The 17309-nt window shown below is 50.3% G+C and overlaps 1 protein-coding gene across 1 annotated transcript; it reads right to left on the bottom strand.

The window, feature by feature from the left end:
- Positions 1–9538: 9538 nt before the first annotated feature.
- LOC120950796 (nascent polypeptide-associated complex subunit alpha, muscle-specific form) lies at positions 9539–15771 on the bottom strand. The gene is made up of 2 exons (XM_040369117.2): positions 15394–15771; positions 9539–15314 (listed from the first exon to the last, which is right to left on the bottom strand). The coding sequence occupies exon 2, from the start codon at positions 15264–15266 to the stop codon at positions 10212–10214; it is 5055 nt and encodes a 1684-aa protein (XP_040225051.2). The 5' UTR covers positions 15267–15314; positions 15394–15771; the 3' UTR covers positions 9539–10211.
- Positions 15772–17309: the final 1538 nt, after the last annotated feature.

The following is a 17309-nucleotide window of genomic DNA, read 5'->3' as shown; positions in this document are numbered from 1 at the left end:
TGGGCAAGTACATTACCCGCCGCAAATTTCCCACCAGGCAGGACGAAATGCGCATTCCACAATTGTGCCGTGTGCCGCAGCCACTGCTCCGCTCTATTTGTTTGTTTACCGTTGCGGCTGATGATAAATGATTTTCCTTTCTTTTTTTTTGTTGCTGCTGTTGTTGTTGCTGCTGCTGCAACCTCCCGGTTTTATGCACGCACCCCTTCTCGCCGGTGTTTGCGGGCGAGCGCGCCCGCGACCTCGCCTTGTCCATTTGTTCATTCGAATCAACTTTAGGCGCATAGGTGGATTTAGGCTGCTGCTGCTGGTGGGCTGCCCTCCCAAACGGTTCGCATTGTTCGGTGGCTGCTTTGGTGGGCCGTGTTCGTGTTTGGGTCCTTTGTGCCCAGAAACCCGCAATCGATCGATGCCGTGTCTCCTATGCGCTGTTTCATTGTTGATATTGATGCTATCAACCCGTAAAGGGGGTTTGTGCGGTGATGTGCGCAAACCCGGGGCGCACAATTAAAAAAAAAAAAAGGTGCTGAACTCACTCGCTCCCTGCCAGTTGGTGCGCACGGAACTGAGGAAGCTGGTCAGCCCTTACGATCCAACAATGGGACACAGAGGGTTTCCCTGGGCAACATTGTTTTTTTTTTGTTTTGTTTTGCCCTTTTTTGACAAATCTTTCTGTTTGTGTGTGTTTACTCATTTACAGCCGCTCTAACAAAAGCGTGTGCGGACAGTGGCAATGTTTGTCCATGTGTGGCAGCCACTGTTTGTTCTGTTTTTATTAGCTTTCGGTGAAGGGAAATCGATCGTGCGTTAGCGGCCGATTGTGCCAGTCACGCCTCTCGCTGCGGTCCTCACGATTTACCGTGTGCAAACAACCTCGTGCGCTTTATTTATGTTGCAACAATCTGTCACGATACAATGTTGCTGGCCAGATTTTGTAAATAGCAATAGTTTAACTGATGCTAGAATGGTTTCAAAGGCATTGGCAAATAACGGTGAACCTTCGTATGAAGACAATATGAAGAAGACGTACAGTTCAGTTTCTTTCTAGTTGAACGAAAGATTCATTTTCACTGAACACTCTTTAAGGAACAAATTTAAATTCAATGAAATCACGTTAAATTGACACCAGTTGCTGCTAATTTGTTTTTATTGGAGCTTTCGGTAGATTGGATACACACTCACCTGTACAGTATTGACTAGTTTCACATTCAGATTGGATGTTTCTAGATTCATTGATTGAGTGATATTGATTCAAATGAATCTTTCTGAATGAATATTGGAAATGATTCAATCAATCTGAAGCTCTTCTTCTTTTTCTTACTATTATCGTAACGACCTACCCGGTCTTCTCGGCCCAAACAGGCTTTTGAGACATGTTAGCAATAATAATATCTTGAATCTTTCGAGATCATGAAACTTTGAAGATTAATGAAGGATGACAGGATCATGAATCTTATAAATCTAAGAATTAATGAATCATTCGATATTCGATTCAATATTTTTGAAATCAATCATCGCTGCAGATTCTTGCGAATTCATCTCAATGAAAAATTGATGAAACACAGTACTTAATTGACACCAGTCAACAAAATGATCTTATTGCCGGAAATGAACTTCATGTGAGGGACTCTATATCACCTTTTTTGGACAAATCCAATAGGAATTTCCAATGAGCCTGTCCAAAAATTACCATCATATAAGATACACTTCCCACAAGAAAAAGTCTAGAAAGTGTCCCACAACTATGCGAACCCCTGAAAAATACTGTATTGCATCGATACAATTATTTAAATAACTTAAGCATTAAACGTAGTTGACAAGTACATTACACTGGAAATAGTACCAAGTGGAAGTAGAGATGTATCCTGTATTTTTGGCTAAGGAACCTGTTTTTAATGTTTATTTCCCTGAAGTAATAAACTCATTCATTCTACCTTTAACAATTTTGGAGAATATTAAAGTAAAATTTAATCCCTGTTCTGCCCGAGAAACTGAGATAATGAGAATCCATCCCCAGAAAGCCACAAACCCCACTCTCCGTGCGGACTCCCGCTCCATACACACTGCGCTACCGAGGGCACTGCAGCAGCACACACTTGAAACCTCAATATAAGCGGTAAACAATTCCTGTGCACCATTGAACAGCCAACGCTTTCGCCGGCAAGATTGCTCTAAACGCTTCACGCGCGCGCCAAAAAACTACCGATGCACATTTTCGCTGCTGTCATCACTGTTAAGCGAACAAATCTATCAGCACAGTAGCCGGCCGGCGTTGATTACTTTCTTATGTATAAAAGTGTTTCCATTTGTTTGTTTTTTTTTATTTATTTCTTTTTTGTTATCGCGCTAGTCACTGGCCCCGTCAGAATCTACGCTCCACCGGCACCTCCAGAGCGCGAAGCATTAAAACAAAAGGAAAGGCAAAGGCATCTCTCTGTCATGCAGGATTAGCCTCGGGCAAAACGTTGCTCCTTTCATGCTCGGTGTGCACGCGCGGGTGTGTGTGTGTGTGTGGGTCGCTAGTACAACACCCCTTTTTGCGTGCACTTGCCCTATGGTTCACTCCTCGCTCGCGTTGTTTAGTGCGCACACGTGCCGGCCAATTTGACAGTCCGGGCCGAAATCGGTGCGGCCCCCGGGCCAGAGGCTAGTTTTCAATCAGCGGAGGGCCTAGCAAATACTACAAAGAAAAACATATCCGCACGCACGCACGCACACGTTTACACTTGCTCGCCCGTTCGTCCTTGTCCCATGGGTTCCCTCCATGCTTGGGGCAGTGCGCTGTAGCGGTGTGGCGTACTCATCGCGCTCGTGCACACCTCATCCACCGACGCGTTGTGCCGTTGGGTGAATGTTTACTTTTCAATTTCAGCTAATTTAAATCTGCCACTTTGATAGATTTGCACGTGTCGCTCTCGGACGCGGGACCAGCGGGTGATATCGCTGGTGGAGTACGGAAACCGGAAGACGTTATTTCCAATGTTTACACGGTTGGAATGGAGGGCTTTTGCGGAGGTGCGTGCCGGTGTGCGATCGGGGCGTGAGTGTGGAAAGTAAATTGCTCGGTAATGCCTTCGCACGGACGATACTGCCAATTAGCCAGGCTAATGAAGAAACCGTTCGATTGGACATACAGGATTAAGGAAAGAGATGGCATTGTCCGTTTTATTTGTTAACAAACGCTTAAAAGCAATAACAATACCGACTGTTTTTTACTAAACTGAACCGGAAACACTTCAAACCGTCGTCGGAAACAAATCGGATTGTACAATTGCAGGGGAAACTGTTGCACAATCGGCCTTGCTTTTGGCCCGGGATAATGTCCCAGCCCAGCCAGGAAGGATGTGGAAAATTAAGAAAACCCACTCACTCACACACACACACACACACACTCACGCGGCCGGTACAAGTTTGAAAAAACAAACCCCTGACAGATTGCCGTGTTGCGTGTGCCATCCCCGCACCGCAACTGCCTACCGCCATACCACCATCCTGCACCCCTTCCCCGAAAGCAGCATCACGCGCGAGTGACACAGTGTCAACGGTTCAAATCATTCGTGTGAAAAATTATTTCGAACAACATTACCGACGCGCACGTGACCCGAGAAATCAGATGGGGCTCCCCTCAACCGCCTGCGTCCCTTTTTGCCTGGTAAGCGCCGGGCGTTTGTGGCCCTGTCAAAATGTGTTTATCTTTCACTTTAGCTAAATTTGACAGTAGGCATATTGGCCGGCCTGTTGCCGAGCTCTTCCCGAGGGAATTGTAAAATATTATGAAAATATTGTTTTATTTCCCCCCCCCCCCTCGCTTCCCTCGTACCACACAGCAGCAACTCCCGCGTGCGTGCGCGCCTGTGGTTGTCCTTTCTGCATCACCTTCGGCTGAGCAGGAGCAGTGGGCCTGTTTTGCTGGTGCAAACACAGGATAAGTTTTGGATTAGCCCTCTCTTCCGATACACATCTCCACTGTGTACTGGCGGGAGAAGAGATGAATTTTGAGACGATTTTCAAAGTACACACACGATGCGCATCTTTCCCCTCAAAGTACAGGCGATTCAAGCGATAAAATGCATCATTTACCTCCATTGTACATGCTCCTTTTGTCGTATGAAAAGATGGGTTCGATAACATATGTTAGGTATTATTGAATTTTTAATAATTCTATTTACATATTTACCTACAACAAGAAGTATTTCTTTATTTTATTAAAACAACTATCCATTAATTTCCGTTTAACTTATGCTATTCTACATGTGAATAATTAGAATAAACTAATATGATAAGAAGCGAGATTCGATCGCATGACCTCCACCATAGAGCCCGGCAACGCTTGCACTGTGCTACGGTGACACTGAAAGCGGGAAGCATTGAAAAGTAATATGATTATAAAATATCTGTATCGTTCGTTCGATTTGCATAAAGCCGATGTGTCCAACTCATTTGTTTGGTGGGCTACTTGTTGACCGGAAAATTCACGGGCATCGATACATTTTTTTCCAAATATCGACGCTGAAGTTGTTCTACATTAAACATAGACTGGATTAATCATAACTTCGTAGCGTTTAGGACCTCTAGCCTTTATTGAAAGTGGAATAAGACGTCTTTACGCATTTTTGATTACAATATAAAACGAATAAAAACCTTCAAATCAACTCTCAAGATTACCTTTCAGATCAGCTTGATTTACCAAATCAACAAACATTAAGCAAGGAATCAATCAAAGCAACCAACTGCCATGCGATGTTGCGATGCAGCGAATTATTCATTTCGAAGGGACTGTGACATTGCACACATACACGCTGCACCGAGGGTTGGGAAAAACACACACACACACGGAAACATACCGGAGATAGATTTTCTCAAATGTGATTTGGATATAATTTTCCTTTCCAGAGAAAGGCGATGGAAATGCGCTAAAAGTAGTGTGGTCGTTGGGCATGAAAGATCGAAAAAAAAGCCAATTAAATGTAATATGTGTATAATGTTGCTGCGGCCTCCTGCCCTTCCAATCACAGTCGGTAGGGAGTCTGCGGGCGTGCGAATTGTGAAAATCAATTTAAAAATGGTTAACGTGTTACACACGGACGGACGGGCCCCGTCACCGCCGGCGAAGCGCATGACGCGCACGTGTTGCAACACGAACTTTCCTAACCCGAGTGCCAGCGGTATCCTGTGTATCCTTTTTATACTGTCACTCTTTTTGCTCGCCTTCACTCCCCTAAGCCTCTGGTGGCTTCGGGTCCGTGGACATATCACCCACCCGGCCCCCGGAAGCTCACCTAACACCGATTAGTAATGGCCCGGGCACAGTACCAGCCAGACAGTATTTATGGGTAGCGTCGCCTCGTGTTGCTGCTGGTTATGCCGTTACCCCCTCTCGCGACCCCGTTTCCCATTACCCGTTCGCCCCAGTTCGACCGGTTGGTGGTAGTGCTGCTACCCGCGCACGCTAGGGCAACCGGTGGATGATGAACACGTGACTCGTGCAAACAGTACGTGATCAAATCGTGAGCCAATAAGATGTGGTCCATCTTGCCCGCGTGCGCCCAACCGTGACAAGGAAGAGACGTTGCTGGGTGCATGGGTGCACGGTTGCGATGGTAGCGAAGCGGAGCAGAAACAAAAGCGGGCAAAACTCTAATTTACACAGTGGAACACGTCTGGCTCTTAATGGAATCTTGATGTTGGCACAAATCGCGTTATGGGCCACTCCAAAACAACTTTATTTCAATCCCGACATCCCAACGCTGCTTTCGTATCGTCAGATAGTTGGGGGAGAGGGCGAAGGGAGTGGAGCAATGGATGCTGCATGAAGGACACACCGTCGGCCAATTTTTTGGGGCGTCGAGTGCGGTGGGGATTTATGATTCTTAGCGTAAGTAAATTACTTCTATAATCCATGTCTTATGTTCTCTCTCTCTCTCTATCTCTCTCTCCTTTTTTCTCCCAATCTCTCTCTCTTGTTGTTTTTTGAGCCATCGTGATTTGTTCGCTATTTGTATCTACTCCCGCGTTGGCAATATTCGTCAGTCAAAAGCGACGGACAACTACACCGGAAAGCAATGATGTCGATAGCGTTTCAGTGCTGCCTTTTGCTCGTTTTTGTACGCTCGCCATTGGCGCTATAGTTTTTGCTAGCTCAATTAAAAGATTTATACCTTTATTTTGATAGTCTCGACCATCGTAAAGCATTTATATATACTTTTGAATGATCCAAAACTGTGCACCACTCGAATGAAGGAGGAACTTTAGGAACATATTGTTTTTTTTTAATGTGTAGCACTTGAAATATATGTTTGGTCACCTAGGAGGTGCTGCTATGTCCTTCCTTCACAGAATCAGAAATGATTCTTCCATCTGAGGGATTTCAAGATAAGATGCTATGAAATCGTCTTAGCGGTCGGCCATATAATCTACACATTGATTTTGGTAATGCTAGCGATGTTGGTTGTACTGAAAAACTGTTGCCTATTATGTTGTATGTGTAGACTGTACTATACTGGATAAAGAATCCTGAAATTGGTAATATGATATGAAGACGAATAGACAAATCATTCAAATATTAACATTAATTTTGCCTTTAATGGCTACAATGCCAAGGATTAATTACCCAATACCTCAGAGAATACGTTACATGCAGACACTCGGGACAATGTGGACATTCAATGTAACGCAATTACTAAACACTTGTAGATCTCAAAGGTTTGAAAAGTTTGAGAAGACACATCTTGGGACATCGACCATGTCATTCGTAAGGCACCAGACGACCTACCTGTTATGTCGTCCACAAGGAAACCGAATAAAGATGTGGTTAGCTTGTTGAATAGAAGCAGAAAGATGATGTTCACCATTTACCAGGAATCGACCATTTATCGAAGAATCGAAGGAGGTTCCTAATTCTGATATAAAGGACTTTTTTTTGCAGAAAATCAAAAGAAAAATAATTCACTACAGGCATCGTAGACATCATTTTTGAGTTTACTACACATTGGTACTTGGCACCGATTCAAGATTTGAATTAAGTTTCCGGAATGAAGCATTACAATATAGCGAAACTAGAAAAAAGGGAATGCCGTTAGTGAGAAACCTAAATGTAACACATTGAACTTGAGTAGAGAGAAACTTCCTTGAGTGAGAATTTCTGTTCACAACTCTTGAATTCTTGCTCATCCAGGTTTTATTGCATTGGTAAGTTTAAATTAAACGCGAACATATATTGCCTCTTCCATACACAAATCGCTCAATATTGAAATTTCCAGTAGGCTAAAAAAAGGAATCATGCTGAACGCCACACCGCCCCGCGTGTCCAGTCGCTTTGCTGGCCAAGTTCCCCTCCGCCCGTCCGTGGTCGTTGTTCGGTTAAATTATGTTGCCACATGGTGTATAACTTCGGATGAACGAGCATACAGTTTTGCGCTTGGTCATCGATTTCGATAACAACAAACAAGTGTGCACATATCCCCGATCGCAACCCGTTCCATCCCGACTTCTCTACGGTCGTCCTTTACGTTTTCGTACGTATCTTGCGTTGGTTTTATCCTGCCTCACTTTTTTTAAACACACACATACAGCACCCCAACAATTTAAATAATTGTCATCGAGTGCAAATAAATTAATGTACAGCGTAGCGGAAAAATTGTCGCAACCTAACGACCGCATGCACCCACGCACAATCGTACATTGCAGGCAAATAAATGTGAATATATATGTATGTGGGCCGTTTTCCAGCGTTCGGTGTGCAGGCAGTGTCCGAGGGACACTCTGTTACTTGTTTTTTTTTTTTTTTGGTTTTTGTTTTTTTAGACCGCGTTCGAATTGCACACACATTATGAGTTTCAGTGCCACGGCGAAATGGGATAAGGATGAGCAATACATATATTTCTGTTTTTGCACATCAACCGTCTTTTTGTTGTTGTTTTTTGTTTTCCTTTTGAGGTTTGCACAATTTCTCCTTTTTATATCGATGGCCAAAAATATTATACATAAATGCTACACACGCCGTGCTATACGATTTTGTTTCACACATTGCTCTTGTTCCAGGAGTGTGTTCCAATGTTATAAAAGACACAAATCAGTTCTTTTGATTGAATGTTGTATGTAATTTTCAAATATAGGTATTTCCTATAATATAGTTATTTCACACGCAACGGGGTGTATTTTGAGCTAAACGGAAGCAAAGCAGACGAACTACTTCCTGTCGCAAGAACCACACCACAAGATCGCACTAGTGGCACTTTCCAATGGTTCTGCACAGCGAAACATCGTAGAACACATTTTCTGCCGAGTTGGCATAAAATGTGTCATACCCCATGGAGCAGCGATCACCTGCATCCACCAGAAGTGGAGCGTCTGCTCGAAGACAACATCGTGGAGCATCCGCCCGAAGCTGACATCGTGAAGCATCGGCGCGATAGGCTTTGGGCCGAGCTAGTTAGGACTAGGGAGTTTAAGTCAGTTCAGAATTGTAGCTCACCAGCGATAGACGTGTTAGGCTGGTTGAGGAAAACAAATATATTTGTTTTTATAACACCAAACCAAATTGCACACTAATAACATTAAACAACACCAAACTACAGTGCGTGCCATAACTGAATGAACTGTATTAAGCGATTCGTGTAATAATCTCTGTGATAACATTCTTGTTAAGGCTGATCCTTTGATACTTTTGGCTTAGTTTTCATCCATACAAAGACAATCACTTTGGCTATGAGAAACGCAAGGTCAACTGACTTTGAATGAGTAAGTATTTATCTATAAAAACCTAATTGGTTTTAGCGTCCGAAAATGTGCCTGCGGTAGATAAGCCTTCTTTTAACAAATAACCATGATCTACGGGTCATTCCGGCTTATACAGGCTTTCGCGACGTATTAAGCACCACGCAGCCGGATAAGTAAAGTCCTTTCTTAGGGCGACGGTCCATACGAGGGTTGAACCCACAACTGGCATATTGTTAGCTCAACCGAGTTGACAATAGTACGCCGTGGGTCCCGATGTAACAAAGGAAAAATTAAAACCAATGGGCTGGAAGTTACCATGAAAGTGACAGATTCGGGTACTATTTTTGGGCCCCAATAAAAAAGGGAGAAGTATCAGTAGCCGGAAAGGGGTCAGGATCAGTTCCAGGGCCAGTGAAAGTTCATGACTAATTCTAACACCTGTCTAGGATTGGAATCAGTTGTAGCAACGGTATGGGTTCGGGATCATCGCCTATTTTTATGGCGATGCCGAAACTGATTCCGTTTGGAAGCCGATTCTAATTTAGGCGCCAATTCCGATTCGAGAGCCGATTTTGATTCCGGAATCGGTTCCGATTCTGGAGTCGATTCCGGAGCCGATTCCGAATACTGATTCCGGACCTACTATCCGGAATCGATTCCAGAATACTGCGGAGCTAGCCAGAATCAATTCCGACAAAACTTCATTTTTCCTATCACTAGTGTACTGAATGAATTGCAAAAAATACGTCATTGCTTAAAACATATTTGTTTATTTTATTTTATTTATTTATTTTTTTTTTCAAAAAATAATACTCCTCTATTTAGAATATTTTGTCTATAGGTTTTATTTAATTACATTTACGCTCAACAGGCAGACGGTCATAATCGTACAATACAATTACATATTAGTTTAAAAGACTTCCAGCACGCCACACGACTTGTCCCTCATCACGAACGTGTATGTGTTTTTAGCTTGATTTCTTTTACAATACAAAACTGTTATTCTGAAAGTCGAGAAATGCTAAGAAGAATGAAATCAGTGGAAAAGAGTAATTATAGGTAGCAACAACAAAAAACACATTAGACAATAACCGAAGCTCTCCGCTATGAACAGAGGTAATACATAAAGTATGTTGCACATGCAGTTTAGTATAAACAATGATTTTGTTTCGTTCCACTTGACGTACTATTGCTTTGACGATTCGGTGCCTCGACTATGACGTCTGTTCGGTCAAACCGAGCGTATTAGCCCCAAATAAGATTACTTCCAGCAGTGCCGAGAGCGTACACTGTTGGAACAGTTAGATAGATGGATATATATGTAATATTTTTTACAATTATTGGTTCGCATCCAACGAACTCATCGCGAAGGATGTCACCGGTGGACATCCCAGCTAACTTTAACCCTAAACTAGCGGCTCAGCTTACCCGCTACGTGTGCCCGCGGCTTGACAAACCCAACGTAACAGAGGGAAACCCTGCCCCGGCGGCGCTTACTCTTTGGACGTCTTCTTGTCCTTCTTCTTGCGCTTGCGCTGCTTCTCGTCCGCCTGCGTGTCCTGCTTCTTGGCGATGCACACGCGACAGTACCAGTCCTCGTTGTCGTCCGGCGGCACCTGGATGCCGACGCACACCCAGTGGTACCAGGCGTCGCACCCGTCGCACCCGATCATCGGCGTGCCGTCGTCGACCCGGCCGCACGCCGGACAGATCCACACCGTGTTGCCGTCCACGTCCGTCATGTGCACCGGCGTCGTGTTGTACGTATCGGCCGCCGCATGATGATGATGGTGGTGCACCGATTTCGAGCTCTTCGACTCCTTGGCCGCCTTCTTGGACGAGGGTTCGCCGCCGCCGCCGGCAGCACCACCGAACGCTTTCGCCGGCGTGTCCACCGGCAGCCCGTCCGGTGCCGTGCGGACCGTCTTCGTGCCGCGACCGCCGGAACCACCCGCGACGCTCTCCTCCGCGCCGTAGCTGCCGAGCGTGGCCGCCGCTGTCACCACCGTCGACGACGTAGCGGCACCACCCGCCGCGCCGCCCGCAAAGTTCACCTTCGCCGGCTGCTTGAGCGCACCGAACGTGTCGTCCGGGTCGGCCGCCGGCTGCAGCAGCTTCGCGTCCCCACCACCGGGCGAACTGTGCGGCGGTGCGCCCTTGCCGGCCCCGTCATCCTTCTTGCCCTTGCCGCTCGGTGTCGTGCTGCCCTTCAGCTTCGGCGGGCGCGTGACGAGCGCCGATATGCGGGCCAGCTCCGGCGACCCATCCCTGCGCTGCTGCTCGGGCGTTTCCGATCGCGGCGACTGGGTCGCGTTCGAGCCGCCGAGCTTCAGCATCAGCTTCAGGCCCGGCTCGCCCGCCGGCTGCGACGGTCCCGCACCACCGCCCGCACCGCGCGACTCCTTCTCCTTGCGCTTCTCCTTCTTCAGCTTCTCCTTGCGCTTTTCCTTCTTCTCCTTGCGCTCCTTGCGCAGCTGCTCCATCAGGGCCTCCTCCGCGCCGATCATGCCCATCGTCATCACGCCCGGCGCGGTGGCCGTGCCCGCCGCCAGCTCCTTCAGCTGCTCCCGGTCCCGGTCCTTGCTCTTGCTCTTGTCCTTCTTGTCCTTCTTCTTCTTGAGCTTGCCGTCCTTCTGCTTGCGGTCCTTCTTGTGCTCCTTCTGCTTGCGCTTGCCGTCCTTGCTCTTGCCGCCGGTCGTCGCCGTCGACTGGCTGCCGTCCGAGTCGTCGATGTCGATCACCAGCAGGTTGGAGCGCTGGGGCGGGCTCGCCCCCGGGAGGAAGCTGGCGGCGGGCAGTATCACCACCTGGTCCTCCTTGTACGCCGATTCGCGCACGAGCGGCGCGTCCGTGCGGCCCGCGTCCTTCACGCTCGTCGACACGCTGCTGCTGAACAGCGAATGGCTGCTCACGCTGCTGGCGGCGGACGTTGCGGCGCCCGAAATCGTGAGCGTCGTGTCCTTCTTGCTCGAGACGGTCGACTGCGCCGTGGTGACCGCTTCCTTGGGCCCACCCGTACCGGCCTTCACGGACAGGTTGAGCAGCTCGCTCGACCCAGTGCCGTCGCCCAGCCCCATACCCTCCGCTGCGCTCTGGAACAGCGAGGGCGGCACGAGCGGCGCCACGTTGCAGGTGGACTTTTGCAGATCGAGCGGCGTCTGGGCCAGCTTCGTCTCCGGATCGAGCGGCTCGTCCAGGAAGTCGCGCTGGCTGCCGGTGAGGCCGCCGCCCATCCCCGGCAGCCGGTTCGCCAGGCCCGGCAGCCGGAGCAGCGGGTTGTTCATCGGGTTCAGGCCGGGCGGCAGCCCGAACGGGTTCGGCGGCATCTGGAAGCCGGGCCGGTGCTGCCCCGGGTAGTTCGGGGGCAGCCGGGGAAACAGCGGATTGTCCGGTATCAGGCCCGGCCCGGACGGCAGCGGAAACATGCCGAACGGCATGCGGGGCAGGCTCGCGACCTGGTTCAGGTACTTGCTATACGCGCTCGCCGCATCCGGTGCGAACGGGTTGAGGGCGCCCGGGTAGAGCGCGAACGGGTTCTTACTGCCGGGCAGGTCGGTCGGACCGGCGGCGGCGCCGCCGGCGTTGGGCAGCTTTTTCACACCCTCCGCCTGCTCCAGCTTGGCCCGCTTGGCGTCTGCGTTTTTGTTGGGCTTCTGCTTCGGGCGTTTTGGCTTCTTGCCCGGCTCGGCCACAGGCCCGAGCCCCTTGTTTGGCGCCATAAACTCGCTGAGCGTTTTGGACGACAGCTCGGAGAACAGATTGCCGGTAGTGGTGGAGGTGGTGGAGGCGGCGGCAGCAGCTCCCTTCTTCGGCGTCGCCAGCCGGGGCGACTCGCTCATCCAGGACGGTGTGGACGAGGAGGACGAGTGCTGCAGCTTGATGTCGGGCGTTTTGGGCACACCGGTGGGCGAAAACTGCAGCCCGTGCGGGTCCGCGTCCACGTGCCGGAAGTCGACGCCGCCGCCCTCGAACGCGTGACCGGAGAAGGACGGTTGCTTGGGCCCGCCCGGTGGGTAGCCCATCATGTTCGCGCCCAGCAGCTGGTAGTCGCCGGCAGCGGCCGCCTGCTTGCGCTGCTTCTTGCTGGTCGGTGGCGTGGTGAAGGGTGTCGACGGCGTCACAGCGGCCCCGCCCGGCGACAGCATCGAGGCGACGTGCGGCGGTGTCTTGTCGTCGTCAATCACGATCACGTCCCGGTCGCTCGCCGTTTCCGGCGCCTTCAGTGCCTTCGGCTCGAATGGTGGCTGCCGGTGTTGCTTGCCCGTTTCCTGCTGCGACATTATGGCGGGCGAGGCAGTGATCTCTAGGCTCGGGTGCATCTTCTGGAGCAGGTTCAGCTGAGCCGCCTGGTCGGCCGCTATCTGGTTGTGGGGTGGTGGGGCCGGCGCCGTCGGCTCCTCCTGCTTGAACGGCCCCATCGGGTGCGGCGGCTTCTTCAGCGGCAGCGAGAGGGCTGCCGTGTTGGGTGCGTTCGGCACACGGCTGAACGCCAGGTCCGGATGGGACCCGCCGCCCGTGCCGACGAGCGGTAGCGGGCCGAGCCCGAGCGGCCCGATGAGCGGCGGCGGCAGCGACCCGGCCTCGTGCTGCTGGCCCCGCTGCTGGTTGGCCGCCTTCTTCTTCGACACCTTCTTCGGCTTGGTGACCGGCAGCGGTGCTGCCGTCATCGTCGCCGGCAGCAAGTTCGGCGGCATCGGGGGTGGTGCGATGGGGCCACCGAACAGTCCGCCCGCCGGGTGCTGCTCCATCGCAAGCGGACCGGGCGGCAGCTTCGGGACGGCCGATTTGCGCTTCTTCGGCGGCTTGTCCTTGCCCGCCCCCTTGACCTTGGCCGGTTTGGGCGGTTTGCCGGGCGGGAAGGGTGCGCTCGTGCCGGGCAGGCCCATCCCACCACTGCCCGCTTGTTCGTTCTGCTCCGACTTGACGGCGGCCGCACCCATCGTTCCCTCCTTGACGAACGGATTAAACACCAGATTTTCTCTCGCCGGCGCATACTGGCCCGCCGCCAGCTCTCCCGGCGCCGCTGGGGGAAACACTTTCTCCTCCTTTACTGCTGCTGCTGCTGGGCCCTCGAACGGATTGCCACCGGCCGGCAGCTCGCCGGCTGGCGGTGGTGGCGGCTTCATCAGTGCGCCCTTCTCCCCGCCGGCGTGCTTGTCCGGCTTGCGGGACGCACCGGCCTGGCCCTTGTCCGCCTTTTTCTTCTCCTTGTCGACCGGTTTCTTCTTCACCTTTTTCGGCGTCTTCTCGCCCGCCTGCTTCACTGGCGGCGGTGGGGGCGGGGGCGGTAGGGCCGGATCGTGCGGCGCAGCCGCTGCTCCGACCGTGCCGCCGGCGGGCGTACCGTTGCCCGCTGCCAACGCTCCACCCTCGCCCGGCTTCGGGAAGTAGCTTGTGCCGGCGGCCGACGCGAGCAGTGCCGCCGACGACACCGGCGCCAACGTGGACAGTGTCGAAGAGCCGGCCGCCGCAGACGAACCGGCTGCCACGGGCGGAAGGTGCGATGCGGCGGGCAGCGGTGCGATGGGGGCGGGCGGCGCCGGCATCGGACGCTCCTCCGGGATGATGGGAATGCGCGACTCGGGCAGCTTGCCTTCGCGGGCAGGCGAAATGAACCCGGACGTGGTCATGATCACGCTACTGATTTCGCGCGTCGGCCGGCCCTCCTCTGCCACGATCGGTGGCTTTCCCCCGGGCGTCCCTGTGGGTGGTTCTTCGGTGGGCGTGAGCTTTTCCTTCGGCACCACACTTCCTTCCGCCGGTTTATCATCCGCGGCAGGCGGGGGTTCCTCCGTTGTGTCTCCCAGGGTCGTTGTTGTTGTTGTTGTTGTAGCTGTCGGTGACGTCACTGTCACCTCCAGTTGCTCCTTCACCTCGATCGTTTGCATCGGTATTTCCACCTCCTCGTTGATGACGGCGTGCGGCACGATCGCACCATCGTCCAGCAGTTCCCCGCCCGTGCCACCACCGTCGGTCAGGGCGCGCCCCTCTCCCATGGAGGCGGCGGCCACGGATGCAATCGCGAGCGCCGTACTGTTGAGCAAACTTTTCGCATCCACCAGCCCGCCGGCCGGAACCACCGCCAGCCTGTCCTCCTCGCTGCTGCCGCCAGCCGCCGCCCCGCCGGACGCACCCTCCTCCTCGCTTTCGAACAGCAGCGGCGGCATGTACTCCGGGATGTGGACCGGGCGCGTCAGCACCTCCCGGCTGCCCGGCTTCAGGAAGTTCAAGCTGGACTCCTTCGGCAGCGGAAAGCGGGGCACCTCGAGCGGCAGCGGGATCGGATCGACGAACTGGATGTACTCCATCAGCTCGTCCAGGTTGATGCCGATCTCCTTGTACGCGAGCGCCAGATCGTCCAGGTTCGCCTCGGTCCGGTTGTACAGCTCGCAGTACCGGTGCATGATGCGCGAGATTTCGCGCAGAAAGTGCTGCGTGACGTCCACCAGCAGATCCATCGTGGACGTGTGGGTCGAGTGCCAGCCGATCGTCTGGCAGATCTGGGCCACCGCCACCTTCAGCACATGCTGGGAGTACTCCTGCGACATTGTTATTGTTGCTGCTGCTGCCGCTGCTGTCGCTCAACTGTTGCCTTTCTACAACGAGAGCGGTGAACGGGGAAAACAAATTAATGCCAGTGCCGGCCCGTATATGTGCTTCCCGTAACCCACTTACGGCTTTCGTTGCAAACACTTGACTCGATTTCCTTCTCCCCTTTTGGCTGCCAAACAGCTTCAACAGCACCGCCGCTTGATACAGCAACGCATTTTCTTGCCCTTTGGCTGGCAGCGGTATAGGTATTGGTATCGGTGTTACACAATGCCCTCCCGCGGCACAACGAGCACGCCCAATATAGAGTGCAAACAAATTCTGCCCGCAAAACCACACACACCCGCAAACCGCACACGGCTGGAAAAGTGTTTTTCTTCTGTTCCGGCTGTTTTCACACCCTGCTCCACTGTACGATGCGTGATGATGCCATCGCTGCACGGCTGTCAAACAAGTAGGCGAAAAACTGTGCGTTGTATTAACGCGCGCGCACACATACACACACCCATACACGCACAAGCGTCAGACGGCGGTTAGAATCGGTTCACATTGCGACGTGTAATGTAAATCTTTTTTAATACAGCGCATACAGAAAAAAAAAAACATTTTAAATCAAGAAAAATAATTCACTACAATTCAAATATTTCTTTGTTGGGTGTTCATGTTTGCTTTTTCGGATTTTTGTAATAACGAAATATCGTCTTGTCGTTTTTGACAATCGCCTACAAAAGACGCTGGCTGCCATATTGGTTTTGGCGCATTTGACAGTCGAGCCCCCTTGCGCGAAACCGGTTACACGGAAAGCAAACCTGATTTTTATTGTTTGTTACACCAATTCCAGAAATCTGATTTACTGCTAATTTGGTATACGCCCATCTTTTAGCCCATATCTTCTTTGAATTTTTAACATAATTTTGACAGCTTTTTTGGGATTAGAATTAGAATTAGAAAGTTTTAAAACTGTATAACGCATGCCAAATGAATAAAAATATACTGTTTTTTACCCTCAGAGACATTGCTTTTATTTAATAATTAATTAATTTATTTATTTATTCCGTTATTACGGCACATATGGCGGCATAGTAAAGCCGTATTTTTAACCCAAAAATGCTGATTTACATTGATCTACAACAAGGCATTTCCTCCTGGCGATGTGCCTTATCTCGGGCTTTTGGATTGCTTTGGGATTGGGTGACATTACAGGCGGTCCCCGAGATACACGGTTAATGGGGACCGAAAACGGCCGCAAAATACCGCGTATCTCGAATTTCCGCGTAAGTCGAATCTCGTGATTTCCAGCTATAATATCAATAATTTTCGTGTAATTTTGCAAGTAGGGGGCGGTTTTAGTCACTTTATGAATTATTTGATATGATTTTGACTGAATATAACAGTTTTAAACCTTTTGAAATAGTTTTTAACATTCCATCGAAACGGAAATTATTTGGCAATTTACAATTGATGTGTCAATTCAGTCCAATTTGCTCAAAGAACTGTCAAATTTAGAAAACCGCGTATCTCCGAATCCGCGTATAAGAGGTACCGTGTATCTCGAGGACTGCCTGTACTTTTATAAATCTTCTATTATACTACGGATATTATTCTAGTAATTTAAAGAGCAAATGGACTCACAAGTGGCCACCAAGGTCACGAATGAATTAGAGGCTTAACGGCCATGTTTTGGTCGGTGCTGATGTTTTGTGGATAAAAACGACTTTTGAACTCTGCACCCCTCACGCAAATCTGATTTTATTAGCTGGATCCTCAATTCATGAAGATTGTTTTAATCTCAAAATCACATATGTCTACATGTACAGGCTCATAGCAGTAGTCTGTTATAGCGTGAAGAAATAGGTAGTCTTAATAAAACTATCAGCAAGTACGGACTTTTTTAGATCGGCTCATAGCATCCTGAAGTTTTTCGGAACAGGCTACGACACTTGGAAGTATTGTCTCGTATTGTATCTGAAAGCCTCTAAAGTATGATATGCATAATTAGCAAGGATGTTACAGTAGGAGCTAGTGAAGTGGCCCAGTATGAA

Source organism: Anopheles coluzzii, chromosome X, assembly GCF_943734685.1.
Source record: "Anopheles coluzzii chromosome X, AcolN3, whole genome shotgun sequence".
NCBI lineage: Eukaryota > Metazoa > Arthropoda > Insecta > Diptera > Culicidae > Anopheles > Anopheles coluzzii.
Note: the sequence above shows the minus strand (reverse complement) of the source record. Positions and strands in the feature narration are given on the sequence as shown.